We start from the raw sequence: 24412 nt of genomic DNA on the forward strand, positions 1-24412 counted from the left end.
CCAACTATGATTAGGTAACAGCAACAGACACTAAGAAGAAGAAAGCCCCACAATTACAAAGTAGCCATAACCAAGTTATAGCTGCATGGTTGGCTAGGAATTCTGCAAAAGGTCACCTGCACCACCAGATACAGAGTTCTGTTATATGGCATGTGACTTTGCACAAACATACTGCACAGAACACCAAGAAGCAGTAATGGACTGGGCAGAGAACTGCATCAACTGAGTAAGACATATGACAAATGTTTATCTTCTCACAGTAGTCTTCCTCCTGAAGTAGATTTTGTTGAACTGATGAGTAATCACTTAACTGTGTTATAAACAGCATATACATAGAGATGACAAGCTTTGCACTGTTAAAACTGAAGGTTGTGGGTGTTGGAGAGAGGGGACGGGGAATGAAGGCAGGTGGGGGTTGCATGATGGTGCTGAGTATTTATTTACTTATTTAAATTTTATTTGCTTGAAGCCATCACAATTATAGCTTTCGCAAAAATTAGAAATAATAATATGATGATAATGAAAATGTGATAATAATTACACTTAGAAAATATGTTACATACTACAACTGTATTATCTTATTTTTATTGAACATTTATTGCTTTACAGCTGATACAATACTGGTTCAAATCATAAGCAGTGTCTTAAAATTAATTGAATGAATGTAAACATTTTTCTGTCAGAAAAGATTCTGCATTAAAATCGTGCCCTTTACACATTATTCAAGAGTTTGGTGGTTAGTTAAACCAAATCAAACCATTGATGTATAGGCTTTAATACATTAATTTTAATGTTGGTCTTTTTTGGAAGTACGTAGTTACATTAAATTTTGTTCTGGAATTGTGATCATGTACATCACTGCACTAGAAAACATAGTTGTTTCATAAAAAAAGGTGACTAATTGAAATATGCATAAAGAATATATTGTTAGGTATTTATGCTGCACAAACATGTCACAATCTGATTCTCCATCATGACTTATCCCATGCATAGGTCTTATTGGTCTTTTCAATAACACCAATATTATTTTTAAGTGGATGTCAGTTGCACACCCTTGTCATTCAATCCCATAATGTAGAAAGGGGTAAATTAAATCATTCTATAGTAAAATATTTTTAATGTTTGGCTAGAAGCTATCTTAGTGATCTGGCTATGGAGATATGAGCCACTAATGAATTTTCACATACAAAAGTAATGAGGTTTGTCCATTGCAAATTCTCATGAACATACATGCCCAGAGATTTGCAGCTGTCATTTTCTGTTTCCCAAGGTATTAAATACATAATCTACATTGGTATGGTGAGAACTGTCCATTATTTAAATGCCACTAATTGAGATTTGGTGACATTCACCTTGATGCGTCGATCACTGAAGTTTTTCGTCACTTCTGTTACACCACTAGTAGTAAAGGATTCTAGTCCTTTACATTCTCTATGACAGAATATGATTGAGGAGTCATCCACATAGCTTATTATATGGGAGTTAATGGGATGTGCAATGTTGTTAAAATACAGTATGTGAGGAAGAGAAAGGGAGGTAAACCTTGTATGATTGTTTCACTGGTGAAACAAAAGTTTATCATTTTAACAACTAATTCATACATCTTTGTAGTGCATAGATTATGATTCAACAGGCAAATGGCTACAAGATGCCTGGATGACCCTCTGATACAATAAGACTTCGTTTTTTTTTAGAACTAACCTACGTTTTACTGTGTCAAAAGCTTTTGTCATGTCTAAAAAGATGCCTGTAGTTGGCATCCGCTTGTCCAACAGACAATATACTTCATGGCAGAACTGTGTATTTGCAGTTTGTGGTTTGTGAAGAAGGTACTTAGATGGGATAGGACATTTTGGAATACCCTACTAAATGTGGGAATTAATGCTGTTGGTCTATAGTTGGAGAAATCTTCCTTATTTCTGTTTTTATAAGCAGATTTCACAACACCAATTTTTAGAACTGTTGGATGCATGTTTTGTCCATTGTTATAACTAATCAGATAGATAAAAGGTCTGGAGATTACTTTTAAGCTTATCTTAGTAATTGCACTAGTTGTGCTATCCCACCGAGATGAAAATTTTCCCTTTAACATTTGTATTACCTTGCATACTTCCTGTTCATTTATTTTCATAAATTCCGAAACAATACACTGAGTGAGGTAAGGGTCTCAACATGTACATCTATAATATGGGTTGGGTGGTCATCAGAAGTGAAAGAGTTATGGAAAATGTTACGTGCAATATTTGAGTCTTTCACGGTGTTACCATCACGTCTTATGCTGACTGGTTCTGTATTTATCTTCTTGGGAGCTTTATGGTATTTGTCAGTTAGGTCCTAGGATGATTTATTTATATTATTAGACAGCTCTATTGTTTTGCTGTTAACTTGCTTCCTTAGGTAATCAATTTCAATTTTGAAAGATCAGTATATACTCTGCCTGAGCCTGATCAGATTTGGTTGAGTTGCAGTATATGATGACTTCCTTTTGGGCAAATTACCTTCTGGGTTACTGACAGAACAGCAATAGTTGTAAATGTCTCACTAGGTTTGAATAGAACTCATTCAATTTGATGTCAAACCCTTTCACGTGGTGCACAGAATCCTCTGCTATTTTGTATTTGAAGTTATTAATATTTGATCTATTCAGATTCCTTTCTGCAGAATAGTTTTTTTTTGGCACAGCTGAATTTTTTTTATATTAAATGACAAAAGTGATCAGAATAATAAAAATTTAAGCTACTGTAACTTACTTCATCTACGACATCTTTGTTGATTATAGTATAAGCTATTCTAGTGGAACAAGTGTCTGTTACTCTAGTGTCTGAAGTTAGTATATTTAAGAGATTTTACAAACTTAATACATCATTGAGTTTTAGGTTTATTGTAGTGCAACAGAGTAGGGCTGGGAAGGGTAGCTTGGCTGAACTAGCAGAGAGCAGGTTTTGCATGTTTATACATACTGACAGAGATAAAATGACAGTACTTCTCTCAGAACCAGTTGAAATAACTGGAATCCATATCTTCTCACCACGAGCTAGCAGGAACATAAAACAATGGAACTCCAGATTGAAATATCAACAATCTCAGGAAGAAGACAGATTGCTACTCACCATGAAGGTGACATGTTGAGTTACAGTCAGCCATAAAGCCTGTCTGCAACTCAGTGAGTCATCTTTATGGTGAACACCAATCTACCCATTTCTTATATTGTTGTTAGCAGGAAGATAAAATTTTCAATACTTGTATTTGAACAAATAATATATTGGAAGGGTAGTCAATGAGATATGTTTTTAACTGTCAATTGAATTGATAGGGTTTAACAGTGATTTCTATTAGACAAGAGCTTGTTGAATACTTTTATGTCAGAGTATGTAACTCCATTCTGAACTAATAACAACCACCATGAAACAAGCATAATGGTTATATGCTATAGAAATGGTGAATGATAACATCAAATAAATGGAAAATAATACATAAAAGTTCATTTGTGTGAGAGGCTACAATTTAAGACACTTTCGGTAATTTAACAGACCATTTACAAAACCTTTAGCAATGAGTGTCACTATGTTCACCATATAAGTAGTATGATATTTGAAAAAGTTTCCTCATGCCCTCATTTCTGTTACTCTATAGAATGTTAACTGGGGATTAAAAGGAGAGAACAGTTATACAAATTGATATATTTTGTTATTTTGTCAACACAGAAGTGGCTTACAAACAGCAGATTGACTTTGTTATAGCTGTAATATGATAAGCCTTTCTGCACAAAGGAAAATCTTTTACTAAAAAATTACCAAGTGAAATGAGACAGTTGAAATTTAGTGAGATCAGAAAGGCAATACAATCCTGGCTGAAAGGAAAATCTTTCCACACTCTTGACGAATTTGCAAATATGAATGTAAGTAATCTATTAATTTAATCACAAACAATCAACTTCTGTCCCTGTTGTTCTTAAGAGGGAGGACATAGCAATTATGAATAGTATAACTAAATATAACAATATTATGAAAAGGGTAGTTGCTACTCTTCATATAGCAGAGATGCTGAGTTGCAGATAGGCACAACAAAAAGAATGTCAAAAATACACACACACACACACACACACACACACACACACGCATGTGCATGCAAACGCACCTGACACACATATGACTGCAGTCTCTAGCAACTGAAGCCAGACTATGATCAGCAGCGCATGATGTGGGAGGCAACTGGGTGGGGTAAGGGGGAGTCGGGGGCGGGGAGGGGGGGAGCGATATCAGGGTAAAGGTTGGGGATGGTAAAGCGCTGCTAGTGGGAGTATGCAGGGCTGTGGTGGAGAGAGGACGGAGCAGTTAGGTGCAGTTTGCAGTTGAGAGGGTAGACGGAGGGTGGAAGAGAGAGGGGTGGGGGGAGGAGGGTGGGGTAGTGGAAAAAAGAGAGAAGGAAAAAGAATGGATATATTGCAGGGAGAGTTCCCACCTGCACAATTCAGAAAAGCTAGCGTTAGTGGGAAGGATCCACATGACACAGGTTGTGAGCAGTCACTGAAATGAAGAATGTCGTGTTGGGCGGTGTGCACAACAACAGGGTGGTCCAATTGGCCACAATTTATCAGTGGCTATTCATGTGGACAGACAGTTTGTTGTGTGTCATGCCCACATAGAATTCAGCACAGTGCTGTGTTCTCCTGGTATCCCTCCCCCTACCCACCCCAGCCCCCTCCTTGCCTCCACCCAGTTGCCTCTCCCATCATATGGTGCTGCTCGTGGTCTGGCTTCAGCTGTCATAGACTGTGGTCACGTGTGTGTGTGTGTGTGTGTGTGTGTGTGTGTGTGTGTGTGTGTGTGTGTGTGTGTGTGTGTGTGTGTGTGTGTGGGCGCACGCGTGTGCGTGCATGCACACTTGTGTTGTCTATTTTTGACAAAGGCATTGTTGACCAAAAGCTCATTTTGTGACTCTTTTTGCTGTGTTTATCTGCAACTCCACTACATTCCATCCTGGATTTTCCAATGTATGCTAACAAAATCCAAGCAATAGAATCCTGATTGAAAGGAAAAGCTTTCTACACTGTTGATGAATTTGCAAGTATGAATGTAGGTAATCTATCAATTTAATTGTAAACATTCAGTTTCTGTCCTTGTTATTATCCGTAAGAGGGAATGCATAGCCATTATGAACAGTACAATTAAATCTAGCTTATGTGCCAATTGTTTAATTGGAAAGCGGCTTTGCCTGTATAAATATGTCATTATAAAATCATGTGTGGACCAATACAAAATGCATTTAAACAGGTGAAGCATATCACAGCTATGTAACTGTGGACAAAGCTTTATGAAGCTTGAAAGGTGTTAATGGGATAGTAAATAAATAAAACAATGGAAAGTTTAAGATGGAATAACAACAGTATGCAAAGGATAAATTGTTTCTCACCATATAGAGGAGGCATTGAGTCACAGAAGGCACAATGAAAAAGACTGCTAAAATAATTAAGCTTTTGGACAACGTCCTTCTTCCATAACAGAAAATATACACATTCATACGAGCAAAACTCTTGCATACAAATTGCCACTGTAGCCAGACACTGAGTCCCAACTGCATTTTTATTGGCAGTCGGGGCCCTAGGACCCAAAGACAGTGGACATGTGTGTGTGTGTGTGTGTGTGTGTGTGTGTGTGTGTGTGTGTGTGTGTGTGTGCCTGGGTGAAAGCTTAATTACTTTAACAGTCTTTTTCATTGTACCTGTCTGCAGCTCAAAAAATAAATAAGATATATATCTGGAACATATCTAGAGAATCACCTGGAATTGATCAATAATAATGTGGGCAAAAGTTAAAAACGACAAGCATGCCTATATTACAACTAAAGCTTTCCAGCTGGGTCTAGTTCACCACTCTTACCTTAGGAATGGTATTATAAAAAGTGATTTTTGAATTATTACATGTTATTAGGCAGGAGTAGATAAAGATTTTTTAATGGAGTAAAATTAATTGCAATATTCACACAGTTTTATATCTTATTTCATGGCTGGAATATTTTTTAAGTGCCACCCAACCCATGAATCCTCCTCTCACCAACAGCATTTACCACTCCTAACATTCCCTCACTGCGGCAAAGTACTATTTTGAAACACATATTTATAGCTTTCCATTGTATTTAACTGGAACTACATTAGGTGCTTTAGTACAGAAGACATAATTCATGTAATGAATAACCATTTCTGGCAATTCATACTTACCGATAACAACTATGCAATGTATTTTCTGCTGCAGTCTGATATTTAACATTGTATTTTGGACCAACAGTATGGATGATAAATCGTGCTGGAAGATTGTATCCCTGAGTTACACGTACTTCTCCTGTGCGGCATTCTAGAAGAAAGCAGACCTTAAAGTAATCAAAAATTTCGAAACTGAGTTAAGCATCCTGGAACTGTTACAGTATAACAAGTATAAAGTGAAACAATGTCTCAACAGATATGCTTACAGGTATGGCTATCAGAATGAGATAAGTAACTGTTTTGCTTGATTATGTAAAAAAAAAAAAAACACACACTGAGACAGCAAAATTTAATGAAGTAATTAAACTTAAAAGCAAATAATTAAAAAAAATATTTATAGTTATGCATAATGACTTCTTCCATTTGTTAGTAAGTTAATATTGACTGTCTAACTTGTCTACAAGAATTAGTTTAACATTTGTAGTCATGTAACATGGTGATGGTTGTAAAAGGATCCTAACTGACATGAGACAAGTGAAAGTCAAACCTTGTCAGCAACACTGGTTTTGAAACCTACTGAAATTCCTACTTTCGAGTGAATGCTGCAAAGGGAAATGCATGCAACTGACATTTGGAGCTGATTATCTCTCAAAAGACCATTTCTCACAGTGGCACATGCACTGAGGTGATAAAAGTCATGGGATACCTCCAAATATCATGCTGGATCTTCTTTTGCCCAGCATACTGCAACACCTCAATGTAGCATGGACTCAACAAGTTGTTGGAAGTCCCCTGCAGAAATACTGAGCCATGCTGCCTCTATAGCCATCCATAATTGTGAAAGTGTTGCCAGTGTAAGATTTTGTGCATGAACTGACCCCTAAATTATGTCCCATAAATGTTCGATAGGACTCATGTCGGGCAGTCAGGGCAGCCAAATCATTTGCTTGAACTGTCCAGAATGTTCTTAAAATCAGTTGTCAAACACTGGTTACCCAGTGACATAGCACATTGTAATCCATAAAAATTCCATTATTGTTTAGAAACATGAAGCCTGTGAATGGCTGCAAATGATCTCCAAGCAGCCAAACATGACCATTTCCAGTCAATAATTGGTTCAGTTGTACCAGAGAACACAGTACATTCCATGTGAACACAGCACACACCATTACGGAGACACCACCAGCTTGCACAGTGCTTTGTTGACAACTTGGGTCCATGACTTCATGCAGTCTGTGCCACACTCGAACTCTACCATCATCTCTTACCAACTGAAATCAGTACTCATCTGACCAGGGTATGGTTTTACAGTCATATAGGGTCCAACCGACATGGTCACAAGCCCAGCAGAGCTGTGGCAAGTAACGTCTTGCTGTTAGCAAAGGCACTTGTGTCGGTCGTCTGCTGCCATAGCCCTTAACAATTGATTTCGCCATACTGTCCTAATGGATACATTCATTGTTGTATGTTCCACATCAATTTCTGCAGTTATTTCATTTAATATTGCTTGTCTGTTACTCTGATAACTCTACATAACCGCACTGCACTTGCCTGGTAACTTAAGGCCATCAGTCACTGCACTGTCTATGGTGAGAAGTAATGCCTGCAATTTGGTATTCTCAGTGCACTCTTGACACTTCAGATCTTGGAATATTGAATTCTCTAATGATTTTCAAAGTGTAATAACCCTTGTGCCTAGATCTAACTATTGTCCTGTGTTCGAAGTCTGTTTATTCCTGTCTTGCAGCCATAACCACTTCAGAAATCTATTCACATGAATCATCTCAGTACAAATGACAGTTCTGCAAATGCACTGCCATTTTGCACCTTGTGTACATGATACTAGCATCATCTGTATGTGTGCTTATCACTATTCCATGACTTTTGTGACCTCATTGTAAAGTAGCACATCTTCAGTGGGCCAAGAAATACACAGCTTGGGCAGTAGCTGACTGAAGGCATGTACTGTGGACTGACGGGTTCAGTTTTGTCTCTTTCCAAATGATCCAAAGCATCATGTACACTGATTGCCCAATGGTACATTTAAACTGCAGTATGTGTGTGTGTGTGTGTGTGTGTGTGTGTGTGTGTGGATGGTTGGTTGGTTCAGACCAGGTATGTTCCTGTTATATCTTAGGGGTTGTTTTTTGTACTATGATTTGCACTTACTCATTATTATTATTATTAATATGAACCAGGATGTTTCTTTCAATATTCTCGGTGACCAAGCATTCTTTTACACTTTCATGCTGTGGACACTCCCATCTTCTAAGATGACAAAAGCCATCTTCACGGGGCTGCAAGTGTATGCTCCTGGTTTGACAAACCCTTAGGCACACTTATTGCACCTTGACTGGCTGATTAAAATATCTGATCTTAATCCTACTGAAAATTTCTGCAACATTTGGAACAGTGAATGAAATGTGGTGGTCAATGTACCCACAATTTGATAATCTTATGGAGTCTAATTATCATGAGTGGTTTCAGGTGGATACGAGCATACCTGAAGAATATTTTTGATCATCTTCATCATTAAATGAAGGACATTATCAACATGGAATGACATGAAATTGGTGTCTGATTTTTTTTGCGGGAGGGGAGGGGGGGGGGGGCAGGGGGAAGAGGGTGGAGAAGGGGCAGCAACTTAATTTTTGTTCAGTGTGCTTCCACTGTTGTTGTAAAAAGGAAAAAGTATTCAACCGACATTACAGAAATATTTTAAATCAGTGTCAAGAACAGTATTTACATCTTAATTCCTTTTATTTCAATGTATACTTCTATAACCACAGTGGTCTAACAAGGGAACCTCCCCATCACACCCCCATCAGGTTTAGTTATAAGTTGGCACAGTGGATAGGCCTCGAAAAACTGAACACAGATCAATCGAGAAAACAAGAAGAAGTTATGTGGAACTATGAAAAAAATTAATAAAATATACAAACTGAGTAGTCCATGCTAAAATATGCAACATCAAGGCACTGGGAGTCAAGCAGCGCCCTGGTCCCGTGGTTAGCGAGAGCAGCTACGGAACGAGAGGTCCTAGGTTCAAGTCTTTCCTCGAGTGAAAAGTTTAATTTTTTATTTTCAGTTTATGTGACAAACTCTTATGTTTTCATCACTTTTTTTGGAGTGATTATCAAATCCACAAGAAAACCTAAATCGGGCAAGGCAGAAGAATTTTTTTACCCATTTGCCAAGTGTACAAGTTAGGTGGGTCGACAATATATTCCTGTCATGTGACGCACATGCCGTCACCAGTGTCATATAGAATATATCAGACGTGTTTTCCCGTGGAGGAATCGATCAAATGTTTTCGGTTCCCATTGGAGAGCCACATGCTTTCGTCTACTAATCACGCGGTTTTGCGGTGCGGTCGCAAAACACAGACACAAACTTATTGCAGTGAACAGAGACGTCAATGAACGAACGGACAGATCATAACTTTGCGAAAATAAAGAAAGTAAAATTTTTAGTCGAGGGAAGACTTGATCCCAAGATCTCTCAGTCGGTAGCTACTCATGCTAACCACGGGACCACGGCACTCCTGAGCTCACGTTCTCCTTGATTATCTTGCACATGGACTACTCAGTTTGTATATTTTACTAATTTTTTTCATGGTTCCACACAACTTCTTCCTGTTTTCTCGATTTATCTGTGTTCAGTTTTTCAAGGCCTATCCACTGTGCCAACTTATAACTAAATCTGAGGGGGGTGCGATGGGGAGGTTCCCTTGTAAGTAGTAATAAAAAAAAATGTCCTTGGCCCCAGGTTTGATCCCAGCTACTGCTTAAATTTTGAGCAAAAAATTTCAATAATGGTTTCAAAGGCTTCAAATATTAGGAATCACCCTCATCCTGCCAATAGCCATGTCAAAGATGACACAGGATTGAACAGCATTTTGGAGCACCATCTTACTCTGCCCATAAAAGGCAGAAAAATGAGTAATGACCAGCAGTATGAGGATACAAAAGGCGATAGATGTCACTGCATTAAAGACATGCAAGGTGTATCCACAGGATATGTAGCTTGTAATTGAAAAGTGTCACTATGACTCAATGAAGTACATTCTATGAGTAGAAGTGTGGAATGTAAGAAATGTGAATGTGGTAGGGGAGCTAGAAAATCTGAAAAAGAGAAACATAAAGGCTCCGTCTATCCAGACACTCCTATGTAATGCAGAATTGACCACTAGATGTCACAAGAGGCAGACCCACTAGTATAAACTGATGTGGGAAGTACTGTATTGTCAGCAGAGAAGCAATAACAGCAGAATGGGTTTCTCAAGAGGGCTCAGTGACTTCAGACATGAACTAATCACTGGTGTCACCTGAGTAACAAAACCGTCAGGCACATTTTCTCTACTCTAAAGTGGCCCAAGTTCTCTCTTAGTGGTTTGATTATGACATGGAAATGTGAAGGAACAACCTCAGCTAAACCGTGACCAGGTAGGCCTCATTTACTGGCAGACAGGCACCACTCAGCATTGTGAAATGCGTTTGTGAAAATTGCATGAAACAAGTGAAAGGGATCACTCATGAGTTCCAAAGTGCTACCCACTGTTCAGCAAGCACAATGACAGTGCACAGGGAGGTGAAAAGAATGAGGTACAATGGTCAAGCAGCCCCTCCCTCATATGCCACACATTTCTAAAGCCAATGTTAAGCGATGCTTGAGGTGGTGTAAAGAGCACTAGGGCAATGCCACTGGACAGCAGATGACTGCAGATGAGTGGCAATCTGATGGAAGGGTTTGGGTTTGGTGAGTGTCTCAAGAATTCTACCTACCATCATGTACAGTACCAAACATGAAGCATGGGGGAGGTGCTGTTACAGTATGGCGGTGTTTCTCATGATTAAGATGATGTCCCATTATTGCACTTAGGGAAATGCCAGCACTGTTTACTGTGTACAGTAGAGGAAAAGTTCAGCGATCATGACTGATTGTATCGGCATGATAATGCATCCTATCATAATACAGCATCTGTGAGGCAGTAGTTTGTGGACAATAATGCTCCTGAAATGGACTAGCATGTCCAGAGCTCAATGCAACACCTTTGGAATGAGTTAGAACGTCGACCTTGCTCAAGACCCGAACATCCAACATCGCTACTTTCTCTGGTTTTGGCTTTTGGCGGATAACGGGCTGCCATTCCTCCACAGACATTCAGACACTGCATTAAGTGTCTCCAGCAGAGTTACAACCATCAAAAAGGTGAATTGTGGACATAACACATAATAATGTCCAGACATCACAAGCAGAAGATGAACAGATATATACATAGATAGATAGATAGATAGATAGAGAGAGAGAGAGAGAGAGAGAGAGAGAGTGAGGAGGGGGGGAGGGATTTCAGGTTGATGAAATTTAGTATGTAAAGGGAGATGAAAATCAATTGATCATGGGTGACTTGAGCACCATAGTAGGGGAAGGAATAGAAGGCAGAGTTATGGGAGAATATGGGCTCTGTAGTACAAAAGGGGGAAGAGAAAGACCACTGAGTTCTGCAGTGAATTGCAGCTACTATTTGCAAATATGCTGTTGAAAAATTACAAGAGAAGGAAGTATACCTGGGAAAGACTTGCAGACATGGAAACATCCTAGATGGATTACATTATGGTCAAATGGAGGATCTGTAATCAGACACTGGGGGGTAAGGTATACGCAGGAGCAGATAGTCTAAGATCACAATTTAGTTATGATGAAGTCTCAGATCACAATTTAGTTATGATGAAGTCATACTGAAATTTAAAAGAATCATCCATAAGGATCAATGTGCACAAAATTGAGACACTGAAATACTGAGAAATGATAAGGTGCATTTGAAGATCTCTAAGGCTGTAGATATGGTGATAATCAATACCACAATAGGTAGTTCAATTGAAGAGCAAATGACATTTCTAAAAAAGACAAACACAGAATCTGGACAGACAAATATAGATACAAGGAAGGTAACTGCAAAGAAATCTTGGATAACAGAAGAACTAGGCAAGTAATCATTGAAAAAAAGTAAATACAAAAGTGTTCCCGAAAAACCATGAGTACAGCAATATAAGTCATTTACAAATGAAATGAACAGAAAATGCAGGGCACAAGTGAAGCAGTTGTACAAGAAGTGGTGTTTTGAAGGACTGATACAGTATATTGAAAAGTCATACCAATGTATTGTGAAATGAAAAGCAAAGAAGTTAATATTAAGTGTCTGATGAAGAAATGGGCTTAGTATGGAAGACATATGAGATCCAGTATTAGTGTTAGCGTTTAGGAGAGCTCTGGAAGACTTGGGATCAAATAAGGCATAGATAACATTCTTTTGAAATTTCTAAAATCATTAGTGGAAGTGTCAACCAACTGCCTATTTAAGTTGATTCATAAAATCTCTGAGTCTGGAGAAACACCATGAGTTAGTAAGAACCTGACATCATCAGGTGAAGGAGATAAGAGCTCAGATGTATTTCTGAAACTTAAAAAATCATGTTTTTATAAACTCATTTCATTATCTTGATTGCAATAACACATTACTTTAAACTGATTACTAGCTCCAGTTTTAAACAACCATCTTTGTATCTTAAAAATAACAAGAAACAGAAAATTGACTTAAGGTTAAAATCAGTTTTACAGTCTTCAATAACATAAATTATTTCAAAATAATGAGTGTTAAGTGGCAAAAACACACCACTCATACTGGGGACTCTATGCCTGCATAAACAGCAATCTAGAGTGCCATCTGTTTGTAATGTTGTAAGGTGTCCAGCCAGGCGCAGCCATTTTTGTAACACAATATTCTACAGTGTACTTTTCCATCATTTCAGGTGATACTAGTAGAATGAAAGTCTTTGCTAATGCAGCCTCCTTTTTAATCTTTAACTCCCTCCACCCCTTCCTCCACTGACGGCCACACGCAGTGATGGATGGACAAGCAACCAACAAAATCTGCAGTTGCAGAATGCTGTATGAGTACAGGGGACTCCATTAAGTATGAAGTAATGGAAGTGCTAAAACAGATCTCATTGTTTTGGAACTGTACTCTGAAGGAGGCTACTGAAATATGAGTTGCTGACAGGCTGTTCAACACAGACACTGGGTTTGCTCTCAGTAAAGCTCAGGACCCAGCACTCAGCCAACTAAAATCACATCATCAGCCGAGAGGGACATCCAAACTTGATGCAGGCTACAGGAGTACTGATGGACCAGAGTTCACACACAGCTTCCGGCCGCTGTTAATTTTTTGCTGACTATTTGTAGTTGGCACTCGCAAGCACACAGAGTGGTCAGTGATCTGACGGATTCATATAGTGACAAACATGCTTTGACCAACTTTTACATTTTTTTATATTTTATATTTTTATCATTGATGAGTTGCAATTCGTAATGAGAATATGTCAACTTTGTACTCGTGTGCATTTCTTAATAAGCATGGTATTTTTTTCTTATATTTTAAATTATTCAGTTCTTCTGCTTTAAAATTTATTTACATTATAAGCTGGACTAGTGACTTACCTTTAACAAAAGAAAAAATTTTGTTTGCCTCTATAGGTTCAGAACTGTACTCTGTAACTTTCTTGGTACAACCACCAGTGTATTGAAAACTTGGCTCATTAGGGAGTGTATCATGTTTTCAGTGAGTCTATTTGCATTCCAACACCTATTTAAATAACATGTGTTGTAAAAGTTTATAATTATTCACACTGACTTGACAGGTATTTTCCATTTATCTACACAGTTCCAAGATACATTATCTATGACATTCTGGCATATAGTGTATGGAGAGACAGTCTCTGGTATGAATGGTACAGTTTTGCTACTTAACAGTCATTACTTTGAAATGATTTATGTTCTTGAAAGTTATGAAAGTCATTTTAACCTGAAGACAATTTTCTGTTTCTTACTACAATTCCAGACCTGAAGATGGTTGTTTAGCAACAGAAACTAATAACCAATTGTCAAGAAATGTGTTATTGCAATACAATTAAAATAATTTATATATTTTTTTAAGTTTTAAAAATATCTTAAAATTCTCATAAAAATATCATCCACACAATCCTTAAGACAGAAAAGGCAGATGAATGAGTGAACTATTGCACAACCAGCTTAACACCTCAAGCTCTCAAGTTGCTGACAAGAACAATATACAGAAGGATGCAAAACCAAGCTGAGCATCTAATAGATGATCGTTGGCTCTAGGGAAGGTAAAGGCACAAGAGAATCAGTTCTGGCACTGTACTTGACACTGGAAGCAAGATTTAAGAAAAACTGAGACATGAGGAATATCAGGAAAATAGGTGGAACATAAAGGGAAAGATGGGTAATAAACAAAATGTACAAGAATAAAGAGGTAAAAGTAAGAATGGATGACCAAGAATGAAGTGCTCAAATCAGGTGTAGTCCTTTGCTCCTACAGTTCAGCCTATTCATCACAGAAGCAATGACAGAAAAAAAGAAAGTTTCAGGAGTGGGATTAAAACTTAGGATTAAAGGATACAAATTATAAGATTTGCTAACAATAATTATAGGAACTGTTGAATGGAATGAGCAGTCTAATGAGCAAATGCTATGGAATGAGACGAAACTGAAAATAAATGAAAGTAATGAGAAATGGCAGGAAAGAGATTAGCAACAAAGTTAACATCAACATTGAGAAACAAGAAAAAGATGAAGTGAAGGAAGTCTCCTACCTCAGAAGTAAAATAACACATGAAAGATGAAGCTAGGAGGACATAAAAGGCAGAATTGCACAGACAAACTTAATACAATAAATAAATGAAGACATTGTGGTGCAATGGTTTTCTTAAATGAAGAGGTATATAAAACAATGCTTTCATATAAACACAGATGCAGAACATTATTACAGAATGTGGTCAAGATCTCAGAAAGCAGAGGATTCAAAACAAAGAATATGTTTCTTGGATGCTTATTTTCATCTGTAAAAGAACAGTGTATATTGGATAGTCCAAATGTTCCCATCTGAGGGACTGGAAACAAACTTGTGCCCCATTCACAAAGTGCAGTTGAGTATCATTATGTAGTAAAAATGCTCAATGATTACTCTGGTTAATTTTGTTTTAAACAGAATGGTGTAGTTTTTGTAACATGTCTACAAAGAAATCAGTGATTATTCATGTCCCAGGAAATTGGTACAGACACTCTTCAGCATGGCATTTAAGTTTCTAATTACATATTTGATGTTGAGTTTATGTGGTGACATTCCAATGACTGTTGCTTATTCTCAAGTGGATGATGGTCTAGTCACATTTTATTCCATGTCACACTGGTCTGGAGAGCTGTCTCTTGTTCTTTCATGGTATGGGCTCTCTATTATAAAAGCATTAAACTGTGATGGCCTACCCTGTAAGAAATAGTCTTTTTAAATTTTGGTAGGAGTTGCCTACCTTCATAAGATGTTCAGAAAATAGTTTATTTTTCAAGTTTTTTCAGTCACTTCAACAGTGGTATATTTTATTCATTTTTAGGGTTCCGTACCTCACTCAGTATAAACATATCCATACCTCACTCAGTATAAACATAATCCTTATAGGATCACTTTGTTGTCCATCCGTCTACCTGTCTGTCCACCTGTTAAAAACTCTTTTTCTAACAAACAGGTATACATATCTAGTTGAAATTTATGTTATACAGTGAGTTTTATGCTCCCTTGGCAGTGTAAAACATTCAAGCTTTTAAATCATAGTAATCAAAAGATATGTCTATTTACATCACATATTTTAATAATGACAAACTCACTCTTCAGAAACTATAGGCTATTTCCGGTTGGCCTGGAACCATGAAAATTGGCAAAAAGAAAGGTTCACACTACAGTCATAGGAAAAAACTTCAAAACTGTAAATCTGTAATTACATCATAGGGATTTTTTTTTTTTTTTTGTCATTTGTTATTAGACTGTTCTTACGAATAGGTAGACATATCAAGTTGAAATTTATGTGGCATAATATGGCCTATGTTCCTTGGTAGTATAATAAACATTAGCTTTTAAGTCATGCAATCAAAAGGTATGGTTCTTTACATCACACATTTTGGTATTTGAAAACTCACTCATCAAAACCTATAGGGTACTTCCCATTGACCTAGAATCATGAAATTATGCAAGAAGCAATGTTTCACAGTACAAGTAAAGGAAAAAATCCAAAAATTGTTAATTTGTAATTACATCAAATGAAAAAATACTTATTTTGTCATTTGTTACCCGACATCAAACTTGATATTAAAACAATCAGTAGTTCTGTATTCAGGCTAACTAGGCCGGAATGGTACAAGTCACAGACTAGTCTGTGAATAGTGTTCTTTTCACATAAGACTAGAAACACCATATCTACATGTAGTAAATGCTCCTGGAGATCTGATGATGGATAAATTGTGAAATGCATCATACAGTATGAGCAATAAAGTCATTCCTTGCCTGATGTCTGACTCTTACCATTGTGGCCCACTCAGCCTGAATGCGAACTGCTGTTTATTATAATAATGGTTGCCTGTCCCCTGCATTACTTTATGTCACATTTATATCATTGAAATTAAAACATTCTTGAAAATCTTGGAACCACTGGGACCAATATCTTGCCTGTATCAACACTGACAGTCAGTAAAAAGATTCTTGATACTCAGAATGAATGAATCAGTGCATGAATCCTACTTGCACCTGACCAGTTCTTTTTGTAATTTTAATGGATGAAGACATAGTAATTATTGTGCTACAGTGGTATAATTCCAATTATTTGATTTTTAATTAAACATAATTTATATTTCTAATTATCCAAAAGCTACTTTAAAACACAAATAAAATAATAAACAATACAAATGTTCAAAACACAAAAAGAGCACCTCATTGTATGGTAACTATAGATTCTGTTTCAGGATGAGTGGTGCATCTGTTACAAGAAAATCAAGAGCTGAAGATATGATTTAATAGCGACGAAGGAAAGAAGAAAAATGGAAAATGTGAGATACATCGAAAACTGGAGACAAACAGAATTTCCAAGCCATTTCTGAGTCCTTACATTTACCAAAACACCAACATTTAGCATGAAGTAGAGCACAGTTTTCCCTTCCATTTTTTTTCCCTTGAACTTTTCCACTTCTTTCATTTTGTCCAGATAGGAATAAACAGATGTGAATGCTAGAAGACCCACAGCATTTATTGTTTTGATTATTCCTGATGCAGTGATTGGAAAAGCAGGTGCTTTCATTAAAGTGTACATTAATCTTTACTGTCATAAGATCAGCAGAAATCATATCCATCACAGTAGTAAAATTAACCGAACTATAGGTCTCAAATCCATAATAATATTTCTTTGACAAATTTTGTGCACTCAGATATATCAATACCGTAAAGAAGATGCAGAAAAAGAAGTGATTAGAAAATCATACTTTGCACATCCAACGGAATAATATCATTCCTTATTTAAAATGTTGCAAGTCTTTATGGCTATCCCTATATGTTTACAATATTTTGATATTTTTAAAGAGTGCAATATAATTATTTAATCTACAATTTGTACAGTACAAGTAACGATGACTAACTGAAATTATATGCCCAGACTCCACAATATTTGAGATTGGAAGTTTTAATGAAACTTTGCTTGAGATGCACTAATGGTCAGTCAACAAGTACATGAACAATGAATTAATAATCTGAACAGGGTGTTACTTGTGACAGAACAAAACTGTCTAGCCACAGGAGCAACCAATATTACTGTAAGATAAAACTGTCATTCATTAGCTGCAGTCTTACAATAATGAAGCTACCCCACAAATTTGTGATGTTTGTCCAGTACCTTAATTGAGTCTTACAAACTTTCATTGTGAGATGAAAAATTCACTGTCACTGAGAGGTGACTTAATGAAAGACCATAAATTAACATTAAGTTATGTTCATATGTGCATCTGTACTCTGTGTTTTTAAAATAAATTTATTTTATGAAGTAACTAAACTGAGATTGTTGGTGTATAAATACAATAATTTTGAGAGATTTATTTTTTATGTTCCAACTCAGTTACATGATTCACAAACAGTAAAAAAAAAAACACAGTTTCAGATGGGATAATGCTAGATGCAGACAGTTGGGGTACACAAATTCCTTCCCAGGGGGAAAGGGATGGAGACAGAAAGGGCATGTGGCCACCCTCTGTCACTAAAATTGCCGAATCCAGTAATTAACATCTTTACCCCATGATGCTATGGGACAAAGACCAGGAAAAAAGAAGCAGATTTCTATGTACACATTTTAGGTTTCTGTTGACAGAAAGTTGTTACATGCAACAAAAATGATGTTTTTTTAATTAATTTTTTATTCCTGTTTCCCAAAGTTGCCTTAAGATTGCCAATTATTAATGAGGGAAGTATCACATTGCCTACATGTTTTTATACTGTTTTGCATTTACATCAAGAAATTCTCATATGTAACAACATGTTAATATGAAATTTATTATGAATTACTTGCAATTTTTTCCCTTAAGACTATGAAATGCCATAATCAGTGTTGACAGATTTGTGTTTTTAAATGTATGATAAAGAGATAACAACTTGTGCATCACGGCTTACTCCATCACACAGAATAATCTCAATCCTCTACAAAAATAATCATCACTTTTGTCTTAAACATACTATCTCTTCAATCAAAAATATTTCTCAGAGTTAAAATAATAAGTAGTATTTTTCTCAGGACTATAAGATCTTCATCCATGCTTTGCAATGTGTCCTTTTTGGAGAGAGATCTTTTGTCCACTCTTCAAAACACAGTTTTTCATTGTCTTTCATCTTCAGTAGTGTTCATGGCAAGCCATATTAGGGACTTTATCAATATGATGTTCTCGTAAACACATTGCATGCAATATCTCTTCAGTCAGCCTGTGTAACAGGACATTTTAAAAATATCCTGTTCTATTTTTAATGTTTGTACCAGCTAAAGATGACTGTGGTAGTTGATATACATTAAATAGCATAGAAAAAAGGAACAGGTACTGTTTGCCCTGTCTGTGTTGTACAGAGGGTGCATGAGCAGTAGCAACGAGAGCAGTGGCAAGTTGTCAGAGGATGAGCACCACTCACTTGCTGTACAAGGATATGGATATGCTTTGACGCTTCAAGTCAGCGGTGTCATGGATGGCTTGGACTAAGATGGCCACCAACAATGACAATAAGGACCCAAAATTAATCACTTTCTGATTTAAGAAAAATGAACTTTGGTGTATGGCCTATGGATCACACGTATAATATTTTATTGATGGTTTAGACTATTGTGAGTTGTAATTAAGGGGATCTGCCACTGTGAGAGAGGAAGAATTTAAAATATAGAGAAGTAAAACTTAACAAAGTTTATTTTGTAGTTCAAAGTAGTCATCATGGTCTCATACTTCAGAAGCATCCAGCAAAGGACTGAAGTCCAAAAGAAGAGGAAGTTCATACACAGGGACAGAGTAACTGGACCACCAGAACGATTCATTAAGATGACTACATAATCAAAAATAATAAAAAGATGAGTGAAAGATCTGACACAGTGAAATGTACCAAACACAAGCAACAGTTAAAGTATGCCATATTTGGATTTATAACTTCATACAACCAACCAACCCCCCCCCCTTTTTTTTTCTGCCCACCATCTACTCAAGTCCCATGAAAGACATATGTGTACTCTTAAATGAAATGTCATATGTAAAAACTGAAATCATCATCTGTAAGTTACTATGTAGATATTGCAATCTTTTCTGTGGCATGGTAACTAGTTAGCCATTTGTCACAAATGAACAGCTCCTCAAAGACTGTATCTACAATCTTAAGTGGTTTTCCATTCACCTACCATGCTCTTTAGTGCTATCTCTTGGCTACACACCAATCAGATATACACTCACATCTAGAGGATGGCTAAACTTCACGTGTTGACTGCCACAACCAGCAAAAAGTACCTACAGCTCAAACACCAACCCCTGATCACCTCACAATGTTAGTAAACTTTCCAGATTACACAGGCTGACTTCTTGTCCCCACAATCTCTGGCAGCCTCACGAGAGGCACCTAGTTTGCTGCCAGCAGAGCATGCACCCACAACCATTACACTGAAATTGTGGGCACTGTTTTACCTACATAACGTCATGTGACCATTAGCAGTTCTTGCCATATCCTTGCACCATGACAGATCTGTGCTGGTGCAGAAATACGAAATGGCAGTTTGTGTTGGGAGCTTGTCATCACCATGCAGGATTGGCCTCCATGATCAGTCATCCTGGACATGGTATAATTTGGTACCATATGGTACATTTGGTTCTGTGCCTGTCATTCTACAGTGTGGTCCTTCAGACTTAGACTTTGTTATTTTTTCAGTCAACTGGTGATTCAGCAAGACAAACTATTTGAACCTGAGTTATCACATTAAAAACGTTTCATCAAGAGGGACTTTTGGAAGATTACTTCTAGTGATTAACCCTTATTAATGCTTCAGAACTGAGAAATGTATCTTTTATGTCACAAATAAACTTGTAGGGCTTGTCTACTTGGGCATGCATTTTTCCGTTTTGACCTCAGCACCAGTCACATCAAATGCAGACAAGAATAAAGTTCCAGGTTTTTGTCTCACCATTAGCAATGGAAACGTCCATCCCAGTTCATGGCAAGAGCTTCAAGTGTCTTGTTCCATAGCACTTGGCAAGAAGGTTTAAACAGTTTTACTGGTTCCAGCAGCAACACTGGCTCTAATGTCGGCACTCTATGTTTCATCCACATTCAATTGCAGCAAAGAAAACCATTTTCTGCAGTTTTGTCTCATATCATTTGGCGATGAAGATTTCTGTTCCTTTTGCTACACTCATGGGTTTTGCCTCAGGCAGTCAGAGTTGGCACTGACTTCTCCAGTTCTCTTTACAGTATGGTCATCATTTCCAAAAGGACACCCCAAGTCCTATCTTTATTGCATGACATGCAGCAATTGCAGAGATGCATACAAAAAAGGATTTTGGATAAGCTTGCTGGCATCATCAAGGCAGTGGAGAAACCCAGCCACTATCCCTGACATGCCTCTAGGGTCAATAACTCCTGCACAGCACCACCACCACCACTTTCTACTGTTGGTACCATTAGGTCCTTGGAACTACTACAGTCCATGTTGAGAACAGAATTTCAGTATCCATGGATCTTCCAGTGACTCCCATCAACAGACCTCAATGGTTGAGCATCTTCCCTTTCTCATGGTCCATCCCTACGTCTATTCTTTTTCCTGCCCTTTTTCATACTCTGTTGCAAGCTCAATCACTGGAGGCATTGCTACCAACATTCCAAGGGTTCTTGCTATTTCTTCCTCTTTGTCACTTTTTCTCCCTGTGACTAATATATGCACTCATTTTTCAAATTTCATCTCATTGACTCTTTCATGCACTTCTTTTCAGAGTTTCTGTTGTGTACCTAATTCATGCAAGCATTTTGTGACACACTTTTCCATGCCTAACCTACGCACACCTTTTACAGATATCCTTGCTGTGCGTAGTGATTGTACATTTTCAGAAATCTCTTCCTGTGTCTAATAAACACTCTTGTTTTCCTATTTCTCAAATGGTCCCACACTCCTATACCATCTCCTGTTGCAACACTTCTACTTTTCAAGAGCTCTTGCATTTGTATCCACCCTACTGCTGTAACAGCTCTACTTTTTCAGCATCTTTTTTTGTATACAACCTCCAGGTGCAAGATTCTTACTGTTCTGGTGCTCTTGCAGTCATACCCACTCTCTGGGCACAATGTTTTTAGCATTTTCTTTCCAGTGAACTCTTGCATCATTCTATGATCTTCAGACATTCTCTGCACATGCATCAGATGCTCTCACACCGCTATCAGCCCTCTGGCACAATATTACTCCTTTTGTTATCATTGCAGATTTGCTCCAGATGGCTTGCTCCTCAGCTGGACCCAGCCGCTCAGGATCTGCCCATACCAGCCTCACGGTGGGTCCAGGATCCCATCCTATGGACACTGCCACTGGCTGATGTCTCATACACTCCAGGCTGATTTCCTCTGAGCAGATGCCATGTTGGCTTCTCACCATACATCTTCCAATTCTGTTGACATAGTTTTCTGGGTAAGGAAAGAGGCTCAGTTGTCACTCTCCACCAAGATGGCTTCACCATCTCTTGGCTGGGGGGAAGGGATGCCGTGTCTCAGCTACTTGCCGACCAGACATACACCTGCATTCAGTAGGTGGGCAAGCTTCAGGTATCATCTGCTACAACCAGCACAAGCACCTAAATCCAAACACCAATCCACACTAAACTTGCAGTATTAATAAACTTTCTAGACATCAATCACACAGGCTAATTTCATGTCCTCAGAATCTCTCGCAGCTGCCACAAGAGATACCCGGTTTGCTGGCAGCAGAGCATGCATTCACAACCTCAGCTCTGCAATCACAGACACTATTTTGCCTAGACAATATCATGTGCCCGCTAGCAGATTGTGCCATATTCTTGTGCTGTTACATCATTTATGCAAGTGTACAAACACAGAACAGCAGTTCATGTTAGGAACACTCTGGCTAATTACACTCATTGCTATCACAGGTCCTCTGCGACTCTATGTGAAGCACCCTGTAGCTCCAAGTTGACCTGGGAATGAGTTACAGCCAGCATGTCACCCCAGGCAGTCACTTGCAATGAACTTGGAGCTGTTGGCCTTCTTGCCATCAGCACACAGAATTGGAATCCATGATCATGCATCCCACACATGTTATCACTTCCAACTACTGTACAGGGATTCTGAGACTGTCATTCTACAGTGTGGTCCTTTGGACTTAAACCTGTTGTTTTTCATTGAACTAGTGATTCAGCAAGACACACTATTTGAACTTTGGTTATCACATTAGAAGTATTCCAAAAAAAGGAATTTTAGGAAAATTACTTTCACAGTTAATCCTTATCATTGCTTAAGAATTGAGAAGTGTACTTTTTATGCTATTAATAAATGAGTGGTGGTGCACTGGTCACATTGCCTAGCATAAAACAATCTACTGCTTTTATAATATGTATATCCCATACTGGAACTACAAAAGAGTGTACATGCTCCTCTATGTTATCTTCACTTCGAATTAGATGACTCATAAGCTGTTTTTCATGTGTATATCCTAAATACTACTTTCTATACTTTTTCTGTAAATTCTCAATTGTGCACAAAGTAGTGCATTATATGTATATATAGATGTTTATGAAGTCAAACAATCAGTATTTACCTGAAAAAAAAAACTACATTTGACTCCAAATGTTTAACTTTTAACACATTTAACACTTTTAACTAATTTCAGGAGTAGGGTTCTTGAACCCCTAACAGATAAACAGATTGTAATCTCCCCACGGAAAATTACCCTCTACCACGCAATAATTAATAATGGTCAATCAAATCATCCACATTTATTCACTTTCGAAAAGTATCTGATCGGATTTTCTAGTAATATATGCGCCGACAGCTCGTCGACGCCAAGGTATCTTTCTAGTACGTTTATTCTTTGGAATAACAGAGATACATATATGTATTCTCCATGGTTATTATAGAGGGACGGATAACGAGGACAGCTTTGGAAGTATCTGTTGGAAGATTGTCGGTTTGCTAAAAGAGACATATTTGCTTTTCTTCTCACTAAAGCGAGCTATTAACGTTTGTGCCACTAGCGGGTTATTTGAAGAGAGAGAAAAACTGTAAACGCAAATTAAGTAAGACTTGGAATCAACAGAAAATGGAACATGTAATGGAGATGGATTGAATATACAATTTTCCTCAGAAATAAGGTTTGTGACCCTTTTATTCTAGAGTGAATGACGAATGAGTTCTCTGTCTGAATTATTGATGATTGTCTTGGTCCTGTAATTAGTGGGGAAGTTTCAGTTGTGACGAAGAGAGCCTGCAATCACCGAGATTTTTTAAAATCATCCAAAAAGGGTTCGGACACATCTGAAATTCTATATCTGTCGTAAAATGAAGGAATTGTTCAAACGATCGATTTTCCCAACTGAATGCAGCACTTAACAAGAATAATAGATATAAAGATCTTTTACAGCAAGCCAGCCGCTGAATATTAAGACGAAGGGCTCCACCAGAGATTCTATTGGGCTGAGTTCACGTAATGAAATATTATATTTAAAACTGTATTTAGATAAAGGACAGAATGAGAGAGAGAGAGAGAGAGAGAGAGAGAGAGAGAGAGAGAGAGAGAGAGCGAATGAAATTAGAGA

At 37.6% G+C, this 24412-nt stretch overlaps 1 protein-coding gene and 1 long non-coding RNA gene across 3 annotated transcripts in view; one reads left to right on the forward strand and one right to left on the reverse strand.

The window, feature by feature from the left end:
• LOC126482367 (protein GDAP2 homolog) overlaps window positions 1-24412 on the reverse strand; it is a 991597-nt gene that overhangs the window by 200024 nt on the left and 767161 nt on the right. For both annotated transcript variants that reach the window (XM_050106457.1, XM_050106456.1), the window contains one exon: window positions 6218-6350. In XM_050106457.1, the coding sequence (XP_049962414.1) occupies window positions 6218-6350 (133 nt within the window). The remainder of the gene's footprint in view (window positions 1-6217; window positions 6351-24412) is intronic.
• LOC126482368 (uncharacterized) lies at window positions 95-18100 on the forward strand. Its single transcript, XR_007587637.1, has 3 exons — window positions 95-226; window positions 6285-6467; window positions 17066-18100. It is a non-coding gene; the product is annotated as an uncharacterized LOC126482368 (long non-coding RNA).

This window comes from Schistocerca serialis, chromosome 5, assembly GCF_023864345.2.
Source record: "Schistocerca serialis cubense isolate TAMUIC-IGC-003099 chromosome 5, iqSchSeri2.2, whole genome shotgun sequence".
NCBI classification, from domain to species: Eukaryota; Metazoa; Arthropoda; class Insecta; order Orthoptera; family Acrididae; genus Schistocerca; species Schistocerca serialis.